The sequence below is a fragment of the Rhinolophus ferrumequinum genome, chromosome 12 (genome assembly GCF_004115265.2).
Source record: "Rhinolophus ferrumequinum isolate MPI-CBG mRhiFer1 chromosome 12, mRhiFer1_v1.p, whole genome shotgun sequence".
Lineage (NCBI taxonomy): Eukaryota > Metazoa > Chordata > Mammalia > Chiroptera > Rhinolophidae > Rhinolophus > Rhinolophus ferrumequinum.
In genome coordinates this window covers 661,095-678,970 of record NC_046295.1, presented here as the reverse complement: position 1 = coordinate 678,970, position 17,876 = coordinate 661,095, and the positions used below count along the sequence as shown (strand labels likewise).

The following is a 17,876-nucleotide window of genomic DNA, read 5'->3' as shown; positions in this document are numbered from 1 at the left end:
ACTGCCTGGCTCAGGCTCCGTTTCTGCATTTGCAAAGTGAAGTAGTAACAGAACTCCTTTTGTGGGCTTGCTAGAAAAATGAGGTGAGCAGGAGCTGGACAGGTTATGCCTGGCAAGTGAGGTTAAGAGCCCTGACCAAGTCCAAATCGCTTCTCCGGGATGGTGCAGGCCCTGGGTGGTGCTCTTCCAAGTGCTGGGTCAGCTGTAGGGTAAGCTGCAGTCACCCAGGTGACCCTGTGTCCCACTTTTGCATTTTATTGCCCATTAGCACAGTCAGGAAACTTAAGAACTGAAACTACAGGCTTTGCTGAGATCTTTAGATGAATTAATAATGGATAAGGCTTAACCTGAAGCGCTTCTTCTCTGTGCAGTCTGCTGGGTCCCATTGTTTCAAGGTCAGGTAAGGTATGGGATATTCCAGCATGAGTCGCTTTTGTTGTCGGGTTATTGTGGTGACTCCTGAACTCTCACAAAACAAATGCTCATCTTCCGATTCCTTAGTAAGATTGGATGGTGTATCTTCATTTTATGTAGAACTAAGGCTTCTTTTAGTGGGGAGGCTAATGTACTGAGTTTCAAAAGTAGCGTCAGACGAAGGAGGAAGTTGCAGACTTGGAATAAAAGGACCGCAGGCTGGAAGATCAGAGTCCTTGGGCACTCGAGTGCCTTCTCCACCATCTCTGACAGGTACGTGTCCACCCTTCAGGGCAGCCTGGCCCCCTCCCTTACGGCACAGCTCCTGTTGTTAGGGTTGCATTTCGTTTCTCTTTTCTTTTTCCCTTTTAAACTCAGTCATCAGGCTACCCTGGACCTGTGTTCTTCATTTTAAATCTAAATTTACTCTAATATGGTCATTCCTGCTTGGTTGTGTTTAGCCATCATTTGAGCCTAAAGATTATCATTGCAAGTAGTCTTGTAAGAAAAGCCTCCCACCAAGTGAAGGCACTAGCGAAGGGAGCACTGTGCCATTTGGGTGTGGAAAAGTCTTGTGCTTTGCCTGGGCCTGAGGATGGAGCAGGCGGAGAGAGTCCTGGCAGGCAGTCTTTCAGGTCTGTGACGTGCCCAAACAGAAGGTGTGTGTGCGAGTGGAATAGAGAAAAGGAGGACAAGGGAGGCCGCGGACAAGGGAGGGTGGACTCGCAGGCCCACCTCATTCGGTCTAAGGTGGAGGACTTCCTTCACCACATTTCTTCCAGATCAAAGAGGGCAGCACTTACTTTCAGAATGGGAAGGTCCTGAAAAAGGGATGAGTCTGTACTCTCCTCTCCAGCTTCAGAACATGGCGTGCCTTCAGGTAGCCAGTCCTGGGGCCCAGCTGCACTGAAGGCATATGAGCTGACAGACAGACAGACAGACAGCATTCTGGGCTGGTGGGTCAGGAGCTTCGAGGGGCGTGGGACTTATAAAGTGGGGCCTGGAGACGGAGGAGCTAAGCGCAGGCCACAGGAGGGCCATGGGGTGTGGGGTGTATGTTCAGGACTGGGCAGTACCTGGTAGGCTGCTGTCAGCTGCCCCTGACCCCTTTAGGCATCCTGTGTCTGTCACCCTCAGTCTGGTGCTCAGCATCCTTGGGTCCAGCTGTGCCACTGAACCCTTTCCCAGGCACTGGCCCTGATGCGGACCCTCTGAGGTCAGCTCCAAGGCTGTGGCCAGCTTGGCACCATGCTCCTGTGGGTGCGTGGAGGCCTAGCCACTGACCGCATGGTGGGTCATGCCACAAGGGCATTTCCTTTGTGGGCCGGCGAGGGCACTGTCACTTGTCCTAGTGGCCTTGTCACACTTGCTCACTCTGAGTGTGGTTAGCGAGCTCAGGTCTGCGCTCACGTGCATCGCTGGGATTTCTGTCTGTCTGGCGTTGTTACGTTCACATCTGCACTTACCATTCTTTTCCTTTCCTTGTTGGCTTTGGCTCAGCATCCTGCCCTGGGAAGGCCGCTGTAACCTGGTTTGTCATTCGATCTCTTAAGTGTCTCCAGTGGTGGGAGTCCGTGGGACAAGCCAGGCCATCACCTGCCCATGAGCTGCCCTCCAGCTGCCCTCACCTTTGGGGTGCAGGGCATATAATGGCTCACTCCTTTCATGTCACTAACCTGTTGTGACAGAGGTAATGTGAAAGACCTGCCAACAAAGATCGTTTATCAAAAGCATGAAGAGTGCTCATGCCTCATCTTTCAGGTTTTACAGCCTTTCTGAGATTCTGTAGGGAGCGGTTGTTTTGATGCCCTGGGGTGTTTGTCTGGGTCCTAAAGGTGTTAGGGGTTGGCAGACTCTTTCCATCTTGTCTTGTATCTTAGGATTTCTGGTTTGGAGACCATACTTCTTAATGGACATGTTGGAAACAAATAAGAGTCGGTCTGGGATTTTTTTTGAATATGGCTTTTCCCAAGACCTGGGCTACTGCCTTCTTTAATTTTTTCCTGAATCTAGTTGAAAGAGTCTTAACTTTTTGTTACCTGTAGTATTTTTTTTAACAAGTAACTTACAATGCATTTGAGGTTTTTAATAGTATCCGTACGGGGTGATATAGCTGATGTGACTTCTTTCTTGGTGAGCGCTCATGGGCGAGCTCTGCACGTAGCCCCACCTGTTTATTCCTGGGTCACCTACAGGGGAATATTAGGATTTGTTAGTTCACAACTGGGTTTTCTTTGGCGGTTTCCAGTCCTGGTCTTGGCAAGCTCTGAGCTCTGCCTTCCTGGCATACGAGGGGGTGGAGGAGGGTCTGCCCAGCTAGACCTGGTTTCCCAGGGTGACATTGTTGCTCCATTTCCTCCTCCTTGGTCAGAACTGAGGATAGCAGTGACCTCTGTTTGTCAGGCAGGTGATGAAGTTTTCTGTGTCTGCTGCAGAAGGACGAGACCGCAGCCCCAGGTCCCTGGCCACCTGCTCCATGGCCCTCATGTGGCCTAGGAGGGTGTGGGGTCTTGATGGCTCTTTGTAGTCCCACTGTGCGTTCCATGCAGTTTGGTTTGTCTTTACAGATCATTCTGCCTCTCGTCTGGCTGTCATATCGTGCACCCCTTTCGGGACCACCGAGCGCCTCTTCTGCTGCAGCCCCGAGTGTCCCGCACCTGCGTTGCCGGGGTCTACACCTCCCTGCTCCATCCCTACCTCGTGGCTTCCATCTGCATTAGCTTCAGTTTTGCAGCAGCTGTGGGTCCACATGGGACCACAAAATCTGGGGAGGGAACGTGTCCTCCTCTCTGGGCTCCCTTCTGCCAGGCGTCTTCACTCAGCCTCATCTGTTCCATCTGAGGCTGTCCACCCAGCACCATGTCCCACCCTGTCCCATCCCCTTGTCCCCCTAGGGCCCTAGGGTGTGTTTCTGGTCATGTCGGTGAGGGAGTTGGTGTTGTGTCACAAGTGTTCTGGTGCAAAACCCACGCTCAGGCCAGTAGGGTGGCTGTGGAAGGCAGCCTCATGGAGAAGCACCCTGAGCCATTTTGGACATCCAGGGCAGCACCCAAGGGGCCATTCTTTCTGTTGTTGGGTTTTTTCTCTCCCTTTCCCTTAAAAGCAGCCTGATCTGTGCTGCCGTGGGGTCTTCTTGGAGCCCTGTCCTGGCTCATCTCGACATCCCATTGGAAGACCTGTCCTGGGCCTGTCCTGTGGCAGCGAGGCTGCGGCCTGAGACGACCAGTGCGGGGTGCCTGCGTGTCAGGGTGGCCTTCCCCTTGCACTTTGGTAGGAGGCCCTGGAGCCTTCACTTCCACCCACAGCTTCCCTCCCTTGGGCTTCAGGTGGGCAGATGTGCCTTTTAATATAGTTTTTTGTGGTCTTTTATTTTTGTTTAATACCGATTATTGCTTCCCCCCTCTGTTCCAGAAAATACTGAATATTACAAGGAGGGAAGTAAAATGCGCCCAACATTTCCACACTAAGAAAATAATTTTTTTTAATACTCTGATGCACTTCCTTCCATTATACGCTTTTATTGAGTACTTAGGAATGCTGTGTCCATTTTTTTCCTGCTTTTTGACTCAACTTTACAGCCTAAATATGTAGAAAAAACTCCAGGCATGTCTTCAGGGCCGCAGAGCACTAAGGTCACCAGTCTCTGTTTCTATGCTGTCAGATATTTGCATGGTTATGCTTTTAGAGCTGTTGCAAGCTGGGCTTTACAGAATGCCTTGGTGTTTGGATGACAAAGATGGGGGCCCCTCGGCACACAACATGCCAGTGCACCCACCCACCACACCGGGGATCCTTGCCGCACTGAGTGCTCTCTGCTTCTTTTATAAGTGACAATTGGTACCGTTAACTTTGTATGTTTTGAGGTGGTTTAATGTGCGTGTGTATTTATATGTGCCATTTATCCAAATAGTGGCTTTTTCAGCTTGTAAACATCATTGATTCTCAGCTAGTGTTCGTTCCAAGGTATGAATGAGTGTGCCACGTTTTTTTATCCTCAAGGACATAAAAGGGCAGCTCCCGCCTCAGTTCCCTGTCCTGCTGTGGTGAAGAGCTGCCCTGGCCTGTGTCCGGCATAATCCCTGTCTCCTTTCTCTTCCCTTTCTTAGCATTTTATCCTAGACATTAAGAAGAAGGGACATTGTAAACATCTGGTTTCAGATATTCGTTTTGAAAGGAAAGGAGTCATTTCCTCACAGCTGGTTAAGAGCTGGTGACTGGGCAGAGCCCTGGCCCTTACTGTGGTGCTGGCTGTGGGCGGTGGTGCTGGCTCCTTCGTGGGTTTCTTCCTGTGGGTGGCCGCGGCAGTCCCACCCGTCTGCTGTAGGTGGCCCTTGGACTAACGGTGTCTTTCTGTCAGCAAAGGCTGGTAAGGTGGATTTCTCCCATCTCCTCTGCCGTCCCCCAGAATGGGTGTTGCCAGGCCGCACGGCCGGCCTCTTGGCAGATCCCAGGCCCACGAGCCCAACCCGGGCAGGCCCTCACGAGGGGCAGGCAACATTCCCCTTCCGGAACAGGTGGGCCACCTGAGTGCTCACGTTTGTGGGACTGGCCCTCAGGCTGACACTGCAGCTCCCTGAGGTGGGCTGGTGACTTCTTGTGACAATTTTTGGATGATAAATGGGTCAGTAGAGAGAGCAGTTTTCCTTGAAACAGACACACATGACTCAGAATTTCTTGGCGGTCTTGAACAGAATGGTGGAGTCCAGGTGAGGAGTTGATGCACTTTTGGGGGCTGCGTTTCTGGAAATTTGCCTCGAATTAGGGTTTCTGCATGTCACCTTCTGTTTTTCCTTGAATTTTGATGGAATTGCGATTCCATTGAAATGATCGTTGGCTGGTTGATGCCCACAGTCAAGTGTTGATGTGTGGCTGGACGTGGCAGGAGATGGGGGCATGGACATGCTATTGACCTTGGCTTCCCCAAGTCTGGCCTTGCGGCTCAAGCAGGTGATAGGTATCCTGGGTTTGAGAGGACGGTGCGTTGTCTCTGAGTGGGGCAGGAGGTACTGGAGGGGCTGTGGGCTGGGGAGAAATGTCTGGTCTCCAGGGGCCTTCCTTGCTCTTCAGGCACATTTTGGTTCAGAAAGCTGCACTTCTGATCCTCTTCAATTGCCCACCCAGGTCCCAGGGCACGTGTGCCCTTCCCCTGCTCGCGGATGCTCTCTGGGCACAGCCCAGCTCTCCAGCCACCATCCTCTGCCTGGAACGCCTGTGTCTGCGGGAATGGTTCCCAAGGTGTCCAAACGGGTTATTCTGCCTGGTTACTGAGGCTCCACGGTGTCTCCAGGGCATTTCTTTGGAGAATGACCCCCTCAAAGGCTGTAGTTGTTTACAAAGTTATTTTTTCACATTCATGTTTATTATATGAACATTACAAAAAATTGGAAAACCGAAATAAGCAGAGTTTTACAAAAAATTAGTTGTCCCAATTGTTGCTGCCTGGAGACACTGTTAACTGTGCTGAAGTCCTTTCAGACTTTTCATACAAATGGGGTGTGCGCATACTTTATTTAAACATTTTTGTTTTACAAACTTCTAAAAATGAAGTGTCACAAACCTACAGAAAAGTGCTGAGATAATAAGTGTATCTATAGTTTGATTATTACAAAGTATGTGGACCCATAACCCCATAACCAGCCCCATCTAGAACCTTTCTCTGGGACCTTCCCACCTGCCTGAGGGGTGATCACCGGATCTACCTGTTTTTGAATGCCACATAAGTAGAACTTACCTATACATCATCCATATATATACACACACACACGTATGCATATGTATACATACACATACATACCATGTTTCCCCGAAAATAAGACCTACCCAGATAATCAGCTCTAATGTGTCTTTTAGAGCAAAAATTAATATAAGACCCAGTCCTATAATATAATATAATATAACATAATACCGGGTCTTATATTAATTTTTGCTCTAAAAGATGCATTAGAGCTGATGGTCCAGCTAGGTCTTATTTTCAGGGAAGCAGGGTATACACGCACACACGTATAATTGTATATTTATAAAAATACGTTCATTCTATAAGCCCTATTCTGTAACCTTTTTCATTTATCAATAGTTGATGTCTGTACATCAGCATCTGTAAATACAGCTCTTCTATATTCTCGTCAGTGACAGCACAGTGTTTCACGGTCTGGAATGGGCCCCATTGTATTTAACCATCTCACTGTTGTTGGATATTTAGGTTGTTTCCATTGTATTGAAAATTATAAATAGTACTTTTATAAGCAGTAGCTAAAATCTTCTGCACATCCTTAATTATTTCATGAGACAAATTCCTGGGAGTGGGCTGGCTAGGTCAGAGGGCACAGGTTTTCCTGATTGCCCTGTGGCCCCAATGTGTGTGACCCAACACTGGGTGTTCCAGGCCAGTGGACTGTCATTTGGGGTTCTAGCCTCCGTCCTGCTGAGGACAGCCCCCAAGCCTCCCCGGCCCCTTCTCCACAGCCACCACCCTTTTCCCCAGACTTTGGGCGAGTACTAATCAGACTTTGTTTTATTTTCCAACAGCGTTGTGTGGTACTGCGTTTTCTGAAGTTTCCTCCAAATAGGAAGAAGGTAAGAGCGGGGGGATTGCTACCCAGTCATTGAAACAATTGCTTAAGAAAACTTTGGTTTTATTTCTGATGATGTAGAATTATTAGTACTAATTGTAGAAATGTAAACATGATACAAGCATTCCATGTAGAAAGTGTGTGTCCCTGAGTCTTGCAGGGACTTGCTGGCGTGAGTCCCTCGGTGCTGAGCTGGGAGGTGCCCCATGCAGTTCAGAGAGCCCTCCTGGTGGCCAGAACACTCAGGGCCAGGTCTCAACTTTGCTGTGGTGATTTCCTGCTGCCCTGCTACCTCCATTTCCCCATGTGGAATCGTATCTATGAAAATGAAGGCTGTCGGCGTTACAGGTCCCGATAGGCAGTTCAGCTGGAGCATTCGTTTCCATTTGCTGAGTGATCCAAGCAAAGAACTTGTCACCCTCAGAAAGCTGTTGCTGTGGCCTTGCATGCTGGCTGACCCCTGAGTTGTAGCACCTGTCTCTCTGGAGATGGGATGTCACTGTAGTGTGTATCTAAATCTCTGTGGTCGTGAGGATCAGTACGGAGAGACCAGTAGAGCCCTTCCTCTTTTCTGTGGTCCTGGGATGGGGAGGGAGGGAGGCTGGGCTGAACCCCGCTCTAAAGCACAGACTCTTACCTTAAAAGGGGAGCAAAGGCAGGAGCTGGGGGGCACACCCCACACGGTGAGTATGGGGCGGTAGTGGTGGGTGGTGGGTGGAAATTGGGTGCAAGATCAGGGTGTAAGAGAGATGAGTCACTGAGTTATGGAGAGGCGGCCAGCAAGAGAGGGGAAGTGATGGCTAATGGGTGCCTTTGGCGACAGACTGTGGCATGAAGGTTAGCCACATAGAAAGAGAAGGGGGGTCTGTGGGAGAGCCAGGGTGGACAGGGCTGCTGTGAGATCTGGGGATGGTGTGGCAGTGCAGAGAAGGACAGCCCAGGACGGGGGGGCGCCGGTGGAGGGGAGGCCCCGCCTCGGCTGCTGGGGGGAGCCGTGCAGGGTGCTGTGTTTCTGTGGAATTCAGGTGGAATCTAGAACCATCTGGGAGGCGGCTTCCAGCCCCTCCTTCCCACTCAGCATCTGCAGAGTCCAGATTCAGTGAAGGCCAGACTCTGTCAGCTTTTCCTGTGTTGATTTACTGAGGCAATGTCTTCCAAGACAACAATTTGCCTTTATTACGTAAATGGCATGGTATGACACTGGCCGCATTATCGGTGGAGAATTGTGGGTGGTGATTCTATCAACAAGAAGAGCTTTCTGTCAGAAACGCTGTGGCCAGTTGTGTGGACCACTGGGTGTGTTCAGGCTTTTCTGTCGGGCTGTATTCTGACGTAGTCACACTGCACACGTCTAGGATGTCGGCTGTGGTCTGCCATGTCACTGGTGCAGGGGGCCGCTCAGCCCAGTACCTTCCGAGTCCTGGCCTGTGTGTCAGGCCTGTCCCGGCTGCCCTCGACGACAATGGTCCTCTCGCTGAGACAGAACTATGATGCACCTTCAGACTCATCACCTCAGGGTGGAAGGAGGGACACAAGGCTGACTTCCTGTCTCCCCTAAATCTCACAGTTTATTATTTCTTTAAGAACATCTGATTTGGGATAAAATATTTTGTTCTGTATTTGGAGGCTGAAGAATAAAATCTAAATACCTAATGACTTTTGGATGGGAGAGATTTTTAAAGTTGAATTCCTTAGGAGGTGTACATGGGCTACTGGTGGAATCCACAAGTGTTCTTGGCAGGTGAGGAGGGCAGGCGCAGGTGTGGGTCACCTGGGGCACTGGCTAGAATGCAGAGGGCGTCCTGGGAGGCCGAGGGGACAGAACTCCGGTGGGTCTGGCAGTGTCTGTGGTGAGGCTCCCGTTCCTCCGAGTCCATCTTCTGTTTGTAGCCACGGACGCGGTAGCCCTGTGTGTGACGGGCTTGTGATGGTGTCAGAGTCCGCTCCCTCCAGCACTTCCTTGCAGGTCTGCTCATTGAGGCCTTTGTGTGCTTCTCTTTTACAGACCTCAGAAGAGATATTTCAGCACCTCCAGAACATAGTGGACTTCGGCAAAAATGTCATGAAAGAGTTTTTGGGAGAGAACTATGTTCATTGTGGGGTAAGTGGTTTTCACATATGTAGTCTAAGCTTGTGGGTACAGTCTGTCAGTAACTTCTCAGTTGTCGTGTGGAACTCTGTACTTAATGGTATCTCCTCACGTTAGTTACAGACTTTCCAAGTGCTTTTCTCATTTGCTGAATTGTGAGGTAACAGGGCAGATAGTGTTCTTTCCATTTTCTAGCTGAAAAGCATGAGGTTCACGGAGACCACGTGACACTCCCCCCACCTGCAAGGACCCCCTGTCTCCACCACCCTGCCTTCCTGGAGGCATCCGGCTCAGTGAGGGCTCTCGAGGGAGGTCCAGACAGCATCCCTGAACCCTGTGCCTCCCTCGGCCTCAGGTGGTCTGCCTGCTGGCTCGTTCTGGTCTCGGTGGCCAGAGGAGCGCCTGTGACAGGCCAGGTCTGCTGTTGGACGTGCGGGGAGGGGGCAGTGTAGGAGCCCAGAGGCCCTGCGGTCCTGGTGACCCTGAGTGCACGCCTGGGACAGCTATTCTTACATTTCAGCTTCTGCTGGTCTTGCTGCTGGTCTTAGAGCAGAGCCCTGAACAAACTAGCAGGTGTGTCACTCTGAGCACAGAGCACTGCCTCCATTTTGCACATACTGTACTTTGTGTCTATCCTGAAAACAGTGTTATTAAGGAGGTCGAGGGAAAGTTTCTTTGAAGCTTAAGGAATACCTGGCCGAGTAGAATTTAAATGGCTCTGCCAGCAAACTGCCTTCAAGGAGGTTCCTTGAGAAGCTTAGGGTGTACTGTGGGTGGTGCTGCTGGGGGCCCTCGGGGCTGTGGTCTCATTGGAAAGCATCAGAGCCTCTCCCAGCTGGCCCCGCTGTGGAGCTGGCAGGGGGTGCAGGGTTCTGAGGATCCTCGTGACTCCGCCATGGCTCGCTAGTACACGCTGAGAGATGGCCTGGCCCAGAGTCGTGTTTGTCATTTCCACAGTGTCCTGGTCGCTCACAGCTCAGCCCTAGGCATTGTGGGAGGGATTGCCTGGCAGCAGGACTCACCAGGGCCACCTGGGGGCAGTATCACTCCCAGTGAGGTCTCCTCTGTCCAGTTGAATTGTGAGGCCCCAGAGCTGAGCCTCGTGCTTTGGGTGCCACCTGCCTTTTGCCTGGACGGTGTCTGAGTGAGTGCAGAATGCCAACAGTGGTCAGCTTCCTCCTTGAGGAAAGAGTGTGCTTGCCTGCCTGAGTGGGAGCGTTTCTTTGTCTGAAAGTGCTCAGGGGTTTTAGACCTTTCTCTTGGGAGGGGTCAGCATGAAGAAGGGTGGTGGAGGGCTCAGGGTTCCAGCCGAGGGTGGCCTGGCTGTGGGAACAGCATCAGAATGTCCCCTCAGGGCCCTGGGCACACGTGCTCTAGCTCCAGGTTTGGTCTTATTTGTACAGTGGATGGGGCTCTGGGGGTGTGAAGTGAGCCCCACAAGGGCCCGTTTTGGGAATGTCCATCCCACCGACACACCTCATCTGCATGAACATAGCACCAACGTGAAAACAACCTGCTTTTCCTCCCAGGTAAATGTGCTATCCCGAGAGGACTGCCGCTCAGCCCCTGGCATGGCTGAGGTGTGGGCTGCAGAGCGTGTATCTCTGGTCCTCACAGACTGCATTCAGGCAGAACCAGCATGTGTAAATGCCACTTTTCTGTGACTGCTGCCATGAATTATGGCAGAGAGCCCTGGTGAGAGCATTTCCCTTCTGCTTACCCTGGGACAAGATACAACCAGCCCAGTGATGAGAGCGCAAGGCCCAGTCAGAGCAACAGACACACCCCTCATGCCCACGCTGCCTCTGGGCCTGCCCGGCTGGTTTGAGAACTGGTCTGAGCCAGTCCCCGTGGGAGCTGGAGGTTCAGAAACAGGGAAGAGGCTGTTTCCCTCATGCCTGCAGGTGTTTTTGTTTTTTTTTTTTCAAAATGTGAACAATGGTTTATTCTAGGTGAGGCAGAATATGAGTAAATAAATACATAATTTGCCTGCTTGGGGTAAGAGGGATGAAATACACAGGACAATAGGAAGAACAGGTTGGAGGAGGGGAGAAGATGAGTAGTTCAGTTTTAGACGCATTTAGTTTGAATTGCCTATGAGACAGCCAAGTGGAGAGGCAGCGTAGGAGCTGGATAAATGTCTGGAGTCCAAGGCTTAAGCCCAGCCTAGATGTATACATTTGGAAGTCAGCAGCATGGACAGTATTTAAAGCCAAGCACAGGTTGAGATCACCAGGGGTGTGATTGGGTATAGAGAAGAGGTCAAGTTCTAATCCCTGCCATACTTAGAGGTGAAGGAAATGAAGAGGAATTAGCAAAGGAGACTTGCAGGGAACAGCCACTGAGGCGAAGGAAAACCAAAGAGTTTAATACGCTGGAAGCCAGGGAATAAAGTGATTCAAGGTCATGCCAAGGGTGATGCGGATGTGGAATTGGCCATTGGATGCCTAAGGTGTTTTGCACCTTAAGTCCCAGAGTAGCTGAGACACCGGTGGAATTTCAGAAGTTTTGCCCTGCTTTTCTGGAGCCAGTCCTCCCGAGGCTGGAGGAGGCCACTGGGGTGGCCTTGACTTCACATTTAACTTGATTTGAGGGAAGCATTGCCAGGCCCCTGCATGACGAGTGAGGGGGTGCTCTTCTCTTGAGGGAGCGTTTAGAAGACTAGACATATTGCTCACCTGCCAGGGCACCTCAAGCCTTGGTGGCCCTTTGTCCTCTGCAGCTGTCCCTTCGTCCCTTTGAGGGCAGGTGCCTCTCAGTAGGGGAGCTGGTGTAGCCTCACTTCCAAGTTATCCTTCCGTGAGAGAATTTTGTAGTCTTAACTACAGTTTTTCCAAAGTTGATACTTTGTGCAGGTGCCAGCTGAGCGCTCTGTTAATGACCACTGTCCTCCTAGGTTCCGTAGAAGTTGTCTGTCCGTCCATCAGGCAGGCAGGAGGGCTGCATCACATGGTTCATGAACTTGGATCAAGTGTTAATAAATGCAGCCAAATGTTGAGAAGGATGCTACTGTAAACATCTTGTCTGACTTAAAACACAAATAGGAATCACTCTAAAGTCAGGAATTTCAGGTTGTTTAGAGAAGTGCAGTTCTGCTTTTCACCTGGTGACTGTGAGCCCTAGCGGGGCGCTGCCCAGACACGGGTCAAGAGTAGCTGAGCCTCTTGGGCCCTGAACTTGATTGACCCCACCTGCTCCTGTCCACATTTCTGTCATGGCGTCGATGACACTGCGTCAGCCTGCACTTCTTTTCCCAGCTGGGGAGTATGAGGATCCAGCTATGCGTAGGCCTGAGAGGTACGTGGCTGTGGTGACCTCCTGGCCCTGGCCTCCTGCTGGGTGGCCTCCGGGTCTCCTTGAGAGAGAATGTGGGTGCAGCGGTGCATCTTTCCCGCACAGCGTCTGCCATCTGCCATCTGCACATTTCATGCGTTTGGTTTCTTTCAAGTGGAGTGAGAACTTGGACTTCTGTGAGATGACCTAAGTTTTGGATTTTTATACTTCCCACTCTTTTCCATTGTTTCACCTTATCTAACTAATTCAGAACTAAATCTCTTAGCAACTTACCTTTTTTCGCTTACCATGTTTAGGTAAATGACAAAAATCATTTAAGTTGGCATAGCCAGCTGGGAGGCAACGATTGACTGGACCAGGGCAGACTGCAGAAGCATGTCTGTGTGATGGGATGGCCTTGGGCCCCTAGATTCATGTGACAGGGAAGCCTCGGCTGGTGTGGGTGCCTCCATGTGACAGGGCAGTCACAGGCTGGTGCTGACACATAGGCGGGACAGGGTGGGATGGGCGTGAAGTGTCAGCAGACAGGGTCCTGGCATTCGCATTCCAGTCTGGTCTCTTGCCTCTTCTTGGGACTTCTTCAGAAGTCAGAGTTTTGCCACCCTGGAAACACGAGAAAGATGGTGAGCAATGTGGATTAAATAAAAACTCTAACATCGGGAAATTGCAAAGAAACAGCGAAGTGTAGAGAGATTGCTCTTTGTTTTTTTCGTAAACGCACTGACTGTTGGCCACTCTGAGTCCTGTGGCTGATGGGCACACAGGACCTCTCCCCCGGAGATTAATATTCAATCAGACTTTCCCTTGAGCTGCGTCTCAGGTGGGAGTGTGAAAGCCTCGGGTTGTCTGCGGAGACAGCTGGTGAGAAATGTCTGTGCTGGGGAACTGCCTCTGGCCCTGCGTTGCCCCTGCAGACCCTGTGAGCACAAGAGGTGCCCTGGGCTTGCTGCTGGTCACCACCGGCATGGGCACCAGGTGTCCTGAGGAGGGCCTGTCGCCCTTAGTGTCTCTCTTTAATCTGGACATGTCCTTAAGATAAAAGAGCAGCTTTTATTCCGAAGACCCACATGCCGAGTGTTTTTCTCAATGTGCTAAAATATACATAACATAAAATGTACCATTTTAAACACTTTTAAGTGTCCAGTTCTGTGGCGTTAAGTACAATCACATTGTTGGGTACCCCACACTGAGTATTTTGTATTTGTTCTTACAGGAAGTTGTTCAGCTGCCTTTAGATTTTGTGAAACAACTTTGTTTAAAGATACAATCTGAGAGACCAGGTAAGGGAATCTAATCTACAAATATTGTTTGTAATTTAAAACATCCCATTTGAAAAGTGTTTGACATTATTTCTCAGGTAGATGCCATTTTCCGCGATTCTTTTTAGAAATCCTAGGAGCTCATGAATACATCAGATACCCAGGTCACTGCAGAGAATACATGACCAAGAACTGGTTAACAAAAGTAAATATGCATTTGGGAGAGAGAGAGGGAGCTGGAGGAAATGGGGGAGACATAGGGAAGGGAAGGTGGGCGGTCGGGGAGTCTGGAGGGTTCAGAATGAAAACCGGGGTAGATCCACAGCACAGCGGCGTGGCCAGGGCCGGCAGGGCCTGCAGCCTGAGCACCGGGATCCATCCTGCCTGCTTGTGCTCCTGGGGGAAGGCAGTGCCTGGCCCCATCCCTCGCGTACCTTTGCACATTCCCTTGTCATCTCCCACCCCTCCCCCATTACCTTGCGTACCTGCCCCCATCACCTCAGGTACCTTTCCCCATCATCTTGTGTCCCCTTCCCCTGTCACCTCACATACATTCCTCGAACGTGGTGGTCGTGGCAGTAATGACAGAAACCATGTCAAAGCCTTTCCTTCCACAGTTAGAGACAAAGATATAAAGTCCCTGTTACTGGCGATGGAAATCCCTCCTCCTAAAAGGCCAGCCAGGCAGTCAGGGTGTGCAGTTAGTTGGCCAATATAAAATCCCTTCCTTTGATTAGGAAACAGAGCACAGGACACTGTGCCCTGGAGCCTCTGGTGTGGGAAGCACTGAGGAGCAGGGCCCTGTGTGGGGAAGTGACTCCCGGGGGAAGGAGGGCGTGGCCAGGTTAGGCCGGGACAGTCTTGGCTCTGATTTCCTTGTCTAGGCTGAGAGGACTGGGCCTTGCTCTAGGGTTCTGCCATCCAGCTGCTAATGCCGCTCAGTATTGTTATTTTATTTTATAATTAGCAATTACATTTCTGTTACATGACAGTAATAGAACTGTGCCCCGTGGTAATAATGACCGTAATCAGCCTTGTTATGTGAAGGGAGGAAAGCTGACTTCTCCTGGGGTCTGGAGGCCACATGTGTCTTCTGTGACTGTCACTACACAGCTTCCAGTAGTCAGTGCTGAGGAAATAGTGTCTTTGGAGTATTCTGAAGGGACCAGCTCTCTGAGCTCCTGGGTTAAGTCACTCACAAAATTGGGGGGAAGTCCCCAAGATCGCCCTCACTTCTGATGACAGTTGCATATTTGGGGTTCCCTAAGACTGACCTCAGGATCTGATAATTTGCTAGAAGGACACGTAGAACTCAGCCTCATGGTTATGGCTTATCACAGCTAAGGGACACAGATTAAAACTAGCTGAGAGAAGAGGTGTTGGGGGCAGGTCCTGGGAGACCCTCATGGGCTTCCAGGTGGCCTCCCCCGCTAGAGTCATGTGGGTAGCGCTTACTCCTTCCTGCAACGATGTGGGGCTCCCCAAGCCTGGGGGTTAGGATTTGTTGGGGCTGGAGCATGCAGACGCAGCTGACTGGATGCCCTCCATGTGCCGCCCCCTGGAGGCTGAGCTGAAACTGTGGGACCCACACTCCCACTGTGAATCACAGTGTTGCCCCCACGTGGCCCAAAGACCCCAGGTAAATGCGGATGTCCCGGGCAGGACATTCCAGGCTTAGAGGTGACCTCGCAGGAGCTGAGGCCAAGGCCAGCCCTCTCTCAGGCAAGGCTGACCCTTCCCCAACAGGAAGCCGCCAAATCGTGGGATCTAGTGGGATCATCTTGTATCTCTCGCACTGATCCTTGCACTGCTCTGTTTTCTAGAATCTCGCTGTGACAAGGACCTGGACACTCTCAGTGGTTATGCTCTGTGCCTTCCCAATTTAGCCAGACTTCAGACCTACCATTTTGCGGAGCACCGGCCAATTCTGTGTGTAGAGATCAAGGTGAAGTTTTGTCAAGAGAGAAGTGTGTGGGGAAAAGGGAAGGGTCGGGCCAGGTTGTAAATCTGTCGGGAGCACACTTTCCCGCAGAAGCTCCTGGTAGGTCCCCACACTGGGCCTCACAGCCCTTCTCATGGGCCCCCAGCTCCCAGAGACTCGGCTTGCTTCTTGCTCCTTCCATACATGTCACCTGTACCTTGCTGCCTCAGTTCCTCCCACCTGGCAGACACAAGGGGCATATCTTCTCACACGTCCAGATTTAGACCCATGCCCAGGTGCTTCGATGGAGAGCTAGCCAGGGACAAGCCCTGGCCAGTGGCCTGCAGAAGGAAACTTGTCAGGTTCCGCCCTGTTTCCTTACAGGGTGCAGCTCACAGGCTGACCACCTCTGCAGTGCCCCCTTGGCCACTTGGTGGCACTGCATGCAGTACTCCAGGAGGTCAGTTCAAGGGTCTCTCTTTAGACTGGGTGGCACTCTGTTCCTTTGCTTCTGTCCTCCTAAGAGAGACCTCTCCAGAGGCACAGAAGCCTGTGCGATTCAGGGCCCTGGTTTGTCGTGGACAGGCATCCTAAAGGGGCAGACAAAGGGCATTGCTTGTCGAGGGTAGGGCCAGGCCCCTGGGTCCAGCTCTGCTGCCCAGTGTGCAGGGCGGCCACCCACGTGCTCCTCAGGAGGCTTCCCAGGCAGCCCAGGCCGTGGTTTGTCTCCTTCCTCCAAACCTTTGTGGTGGTGACTCTGGGTTACTCCCTTGGCCCTGAGCACTGTCACCCAGGGTGCTCAGTGGGGACTGATTCTCTGCTTCCCCAACCGGAGGGTGAGTGTCTTAGGCGTCAGAGACAACAGTGCCCCAGCGCCAAGCACAGGGTGCCGACAATCCAGGGCTTTTAGAAAACAGCTGGCGTTCCAGAGGTTCTGGGAGCCTAGGAATCATCAGGTGGCACTTTTCCGTTCACGACGTCTTGTCAGAGGGAACGAGGGTTCTACTCCTTGGGTCTGGGAACTTGGGGCAGGTCTGCACTCCTAGAGTCTTTCCAGTCTCACTTTGTAATGAAAATGCAAAGCTACAGTGAGTGTTCTGGCCTTGGATGCTCTAGCAGCAAGGAGATGCTTATATGATGCGATGAAGGAAGCATCAGTTCTCACTGGGGGCTGGAGAGAAAAACAACTTTGGGGGATATTTCTGTCTAATGCTTATTTCTGTTCTTGGGAGTTGCCCTCCATTATCTCATAGTTTATAATTATATGTGCACTTAAGGTATGTGATTTCTCCCTAAGAAGTTTTTCTTCCTCACTTGTTTATTTGCAGCCAAAATGTGGGTTTATTCCTTTGTCCAGCGATGTTACTCATGAGATGAAGCATAAGGTGTGCCGTTACTGCATGCACCAGCACCTCAAGGTGAGAAGAGCCCAGCAGCCGGGCGCCTCCATGTACAGCTGCGGGGGGTGGGAGTGGGTGGCCGGCCGGGAGAGGGGGGAAGGTGCTTGGGCCGAAGTGTGACCACTGAGAGATTTCAGAAGAATAACAGAAGATGTAGATACTTATTATTTACTTTTTATTCCACAAGTACTTTCTGTTCACCTTTTTGTTGTTTTAAATCGAGATATAATTCACTTATCTAAAATTCACCCTTTCAAAGTGTATAATTCAGTATACGTTTAGTGTACTCACAGTTGTGCAGCCATGCTCTAATTCCAGAACATGGTCCTCACCTCAAAAAGGAGCCCTATCCCCAGGAGCAGTCACTCTCTGATCCCCTGTCCTGTCAACCGCTGTTAACCACATGTCTCTGTGGCTTTGCCTGTTCTGGACATTTCACATAAATGGAATCATGTACTGTGTGGCCTTTTGTGACTGTCTTCTTTTATTTAGCAAATATGTTTGAAGATTCTTCCATGTTGTAGCAATATCAGTACTTCATTCCTTTTGTGACTGAGTAACATTCCATTGTGTGGGAACGTTTTGTTCATCCATTTATCTACTAGGGACAGACGTATGTTTGTTTCCACCTTTGGTTACTGTGACTAATGTTGCTGCGAGCATGTGTGTACATGTGCTGGTTTAAATCTGTTTTCAGTTCTCTTGGGTAGATTTCTCGGACTGGAATTGCTGGGTCTTAGGGGAATTCTATGTTTAACTCTTTGAGAAACATCTGTTTTCCCCAGCTATTGCACCATTTTGTATTCCCACAGCAATGTATGAGGGTTCTAATTTCTCCACATCCTGTTAACCCTTGTTGTTGTCCCTGTTTGTAGGCACAGCCATCCTAATGGGTGTGAAGTGGTATCTCATTATGGTTTTCATTTACAT

The 17,876-nt window shown here is 50.8% G+C and overlaps 1 protein-coding gene across 3 annotated transcripts in view; it reads left to right on the top strand.

The window, feature by feature from the left end:
- Positions 1 to 17,876, top strand: part of IPPK (inositol-pentakisphosphate 2-kinase) — a 50,673-nt gene that overhangs the window by 1,775 nt on the left and 31,022 nt on the right. For 2 of the 3 annotated variants that reach the window (XM_033123167.1, XM_033123170.1), the window contains exons 2-6: positions 6,940 to 6,987; positions 8,989 to 9,084; positions 13,580 to 13,646; positions 15,449 to 15,570; positions 16,875 to 16,964. In XM_033123167.1, the coding sequence (XP_032979058.1) occupies positions 6,940 to 6,987; positions 8,989 to 9,084; positions 13,580 to 13,646; positions 15,449 to 15,570; positions 16,875 to 16,964 (423 nt within the window). Of the gene's footprint in view, positions 1 to 230; positions 688 to 6,939; positions 6,988 to 8,988; positions 9,085 to 13,579; positions 13,647 to 15,448; positions 15,571 to 16,874; positions 16,965 to 17,876 lie in introns of those variants that run through there. The other variant, XM_033123169.1, reaches the window with a different exon arrangement.